The following is a 4,342-nucleotide window of genomic DNA, read 5'->3' on the forward strand; positions in this document are numbered from 1 at the left end:
TGTGGATGTGGGGGTCTTCTCAGAGGGGTGGCATTGTGGAGGTTTCCCTGTATAAAGTTATTGGGGGGAGGGGGTCACCATTAGTTTGACATCTCGCTGCTGCAGGTAAAGTTCAGCATTACACATCGCCCGCTGACCTCATTATCCGTGTCATGCGCAGACGCCAGTGGTTTCCTGCTCTGGCTATTAGCGGGCAGTGGTCTCAGCAGAGCGTCCTCCTTGGCGCCCGTCCTCCTTGGCGCCCGTCCTCCTTGGCGCCCGTCCTCCTTGGCGCCCGTCCTCCTCGGCGTTGTGTATAGCAGAGCAGATCGTCGGTCACTGTCCACATTGTATCGGCTGCTGTTCAGGACATGGTAGGCGGTCGGTGTCCGGCCTCAGTCAAGAAATAACAAGTCATTATATATCGTTATTTATTGTGCATCAGGCAGATGATTATCAGGGATCCTGTGACCGTCCAATGACAACGCGGCTGCTGTGATTATATTATTCTAGGCGCCGCGCTCCACCTCGGATCAGGCTTCGCTCTGTAATTCCGGATCTCCAGCGTCTCAGGAATTTGTTCCCGGTCGTTTTACTACTTTTTTTTTGTGTTGAAGCAAAAATCTTATTTTTTTTTCTTTCATGGAAACCATCAACAAGCAGGCTGACATCTGTTTATGCAGTAGATCTACTACGTTTATTATTTGTCTCTTTGCAGTTTCAAGTGACACAAATCCACACGTAGCGGCACGACGCGGTTTCACGTCAGGACTTGGCCCTTTTTTTTCACAGAAAGATTGTCACGGATCTGCCATTGACAGCGGGAGGCGTAATTCACGTAGATTCCAATGCATATTTTCAGCGTGGAATCCGTGTCAGAATCCGCTTGGAAATTCCACCGTGTGAATGAGCGCTTAACCCGATAATATCCCTGTATCCCGGCTCATTAAGCCGTGAATAACCTATCGATGTATCAGTTTTGTATACTTGGATGTTCATGTGTCACTGAGCCTTGTGTCCTGCGTCATGCTATACTAGGATCTGTCAGCAGCAACTAGCCTACTTACTGATGGTTTCCAGGTGACAAATGAGTAGTTCTACACGGCACAGACTGAGTAATAATAAAGGTGGAGCGTCACGATACAGAAAGTCAAAGTAATAAACAGAATTTCACAATAACAAACAGTGAGACACAGGGGTGCCGAGCCGCAGAGCTTACAATCTATAGGACGAGTATGGGATTGTTGCTGCATAACATATTACTACAGAGACGATAATTTGTATCAATAATTGTAACATTTAAATAAGATCATCGACCCCCTAATGTGCGGGAGATTCCCCTCCAGTCAGCCGGTCCCTCCTCGCCGGACCCTCCTCCTCCTCCTCGCGGTCAGGTCTGTAGGGAGAGGAAGACACAAAACTTCTCAATATGAAGCTTCTGCAAAAATATCCGTGCAGGTGGCCCCTGAGGGCCCCATAATGAGCCCAACGCCGACATTCAAAAACCTTCTGTAAATGTAAGCAACATGCTCACCCAGCTTTCCCACAACACTGAATGGCAGCTTTGCTTGGTTCTGCATAACTATATAGGAATCTGGGTGACAACGCCTGGGTGCTGGAACGGTGGCCATATTGGTTGTCACCCAGCTTTCCCAGTAGCGGACGGGATATAACTAACAACAGTGCTGAATTTTTAATGCCTTCTGTATTGTGTGAGCAGCGTCACGGCTGAGATCTCTAACCTTACACGCTGCTCAGTCCTCCTCGCTGGAGCTGGAACTATCCTGACCGGCTCCCAAAGCAGATCTACAGCCACGATGGCGGCACAGCGTTCCCGTCCTGAAAAGTGCGGGGTGAAGTCTCTGACGTCTGATCACAGGCATCTGGAGGGAGAAAATTAAAGCTTAGATACACCAGTACTAACCGACCGTATCACACATGATGGGATTAGATACACAGCTCAGCAGACAGTATCACACATGATAGGATTAGATACAGTCAGTATCACACATGATAGGATTAGATACAGTCAGTATCACACATGATAGGATTAGATACACAGCTCAGCAGTCAGTATCACACATGATAGGATTAGATACAGCTCAGCAGAAAGTATCACACATGATAGGATTAGATACACAGCTCAGCAGACAGTATCACACATGATAGGATTAGATACACAGCTCAGCAGACAGTATCACACATGATAGGATTAGATACACAGCTCAGCAGTCAGTATCACACATGATAGGATTAGATACACAGTATCACTGGAGATTATTAGCACTCACCTCTTCACTGGAGCTGGAAGCCTCGTACCTCCAGTCAGGGCGGCACTTGGGTGGGGTACAGGGTGGCTCATACCCTCTCTCTTGTTGCCGTGGCCTTTGGTTGCCCGCCGTCACCCCTTTTCCTGACCCGCCTGTGGTTCCGCTCTATCAGGAGAGAAAATCACAAATTTCCGTATTGGGCTCACACTGAGTTTTTTGCAGGTGGAAAATCTGCCTCAAAATTACGTTTGGAAGTTTGAGGCAGATTTTCCTCTGCCTGCACGCCGAAACGCCGCGAAATACGCTTTCTCTGCCTCCCATTGATGTCCCTTCTTGCTCCCGTGAGCCAGTTTTACCGCTTGCGGGAAAAACCCGCCTCCCATTGAAATCAATGGGAGACATTTTCAGCAATTTTTTGGCGCGCTTTGCAGAGCGGTTTCCGCGCCAAAAAACTTTCCAAAAAACTCTGTGTGAACTCATGCGCTGCTTCTCTGTTTTTGCCTGTAATATAGTCCCTGTCATAACCTGAACTGTCCACTAGATGGTGCTGCACTCCAAATTAAAATCACCTTTAAAAGACCTTTAAAATCAATCATGTAAGATTGGAGGAGGTTTGTGAGCAGCGCCCCCCACTGGTCTCTAAAGTAAAGGCATCTACAGCCCTTACCTACATATCAGTGATGATAGTAAGAGCAGGAATAGGGCCGGGATCTACTCCAAGGACTGACTGCACCCATCATCCGGAGGGATATCCCTATCATGTGGTCACATCACAACCGCCTCCTCCTGTGTAAACCGCGCTGCATGACCAGATGACAGACGTACATGACCGCCGTCCTGGCGCAGGAAACCACAGAAGCAGCGTTCTCCGGGGAGAGCAGCACCCCCGGCTCCAGACAAGAAAGAGATGGAAACCGAGGTCAGAGATTCATCCATCACAGCTCTGCAGATCATTGCTCCAGAACTTCCCTGCACTCCTCTATTCTGGATCCTCCTGCAGAACATTCCTCCCAGAACATCATTCTAGAACTTTATAACTTTACTCCAAAATCCCGGAACATTACAGCAGATTATCCCTGCAGAGCATCACTCCAAAGCAGAGCATTCTGTAAGATCCTGTCATTTAGAACCTCGATGTAGAACATTCTGCAGATTATCACTCTACAACCTCTCTGCAGAACATTATTCTGGTCAAAATTCCTCTAAAATCTCCTGCAGAACATTACGCCAAATTCCCTACAACCTCCATGAACCTCATCAAATAACCCAATATGGAATATTAATCGGGACCCTCTCTGCAGATCATTACATCTCCGCAGAGCATTGATCCAACAATAAGTTTTGCCCCAACTCTTCACAGGGTAATGTCTACACTGATACACTGTAACAAACTGCAGCTTTGTAAGAAGAACTGGGCTAGGATGAGAATATTCTTATTCACTGACAACAAGCAGAGATCTCTAAAATGGTGAAGAGTGGAAACACAAAATATATAGGAAAATGTGCTGACCTTGGTGACGGTGGTCACTCGGAGGCCGAGGGTCACTCCGTCATCGCAGCAGCCGAGGCAGCGGTCATTGATGGCGTTTGGTTCCGTTCCCAGATCTCTGAATCCCTCTGATGGGAAATGAATGCCGCTCAACCTGTTGGAGATTTTTGGAGCGGAGGCCGATTTACCCTGAACACAAAGAGAACAAGAAGCAAAACTAAAATCAGCTGCTCATGTGAAAATAGTTTAGAGTATGTTTTATACTCCAGTCACATCCAGAGCTGCATTCACAATTCAACACAGTGTTGCTGTTAGTTCTCAGGCTGCAGGACCTCAGCGCTGCACCTTCGTTGCTCTGCTGTTCAGCGTTTACACCATAATGTCTGATGTGGAAAACACTACATCTCCCACAATGCGCTGCAACATCTTTATTGCAATATGACACGGTTATACTCTCTAATTGATGGATTTCCTTCCCTCTGTTACTTACTGGGATTGTCACTTTGACTTTGCAGCAGCCGATGCAGCGATACTCTCCGGTGCCGGGTGTTTGCGGTGGCGGTGAGACCGTGTCGACCTCCCCAGCGACCTACAGGAGATATTA

General features: G+C 47.7%; 1 protein-coding gene across 1 annotated transcript in view; it reads right to left on the bottom strand.

The window, feature by feature from the left end:
• Positions 1-396: 396 nt before the first annotated feature.
• LOC142652630 (uncharacterized) overlaps positions 397-4,342 on the bottom strand; it is a 12,537-nt gene continuing 8,591 nt past the window's right edge. Inside the window, exons 2-6 of the mRNA XM_075828286.1 lie at positions 4,229-4,327; positions 3,760-3,927; positions 2,271-2,414; positions 1,722-1,862; positions 397-1,375 (exon numbers count right to left, since the gene is read on the bottom strand). Coding sequence (XP_075684401.1) covers positions 1,734-1,862; positions 2,271-2,414; positions 3,760-3,927; positions 4,229-4,327 — 540 coding nt within the window. The 3' untranslated portion in view covers positions 397-1,375; positions 1,722-1,733. The remainder of the gene's footprint in view (positions 1,376-1,721; positions 1,863-2,270; positions 2,415-3,759; positions 3,928-4,228; positions 4,328-4,342) is intronic.

Source organism: Rhinoderma darwinii, chromosome 5 (assembly GCF_050947455.1).
Source record: "Rhinoderma darwinii isolate aRhiDar2 chromosome 5, aRhiDar2.hap1, whole genome shotgun sequence".
Classification (NCBI taxonomy): Eukaryota; Metazoa; Chordata; class Amphibia; order Anura; family Rhinodermatidae; genus Rhinoderma; species Rhinoderma darwinii.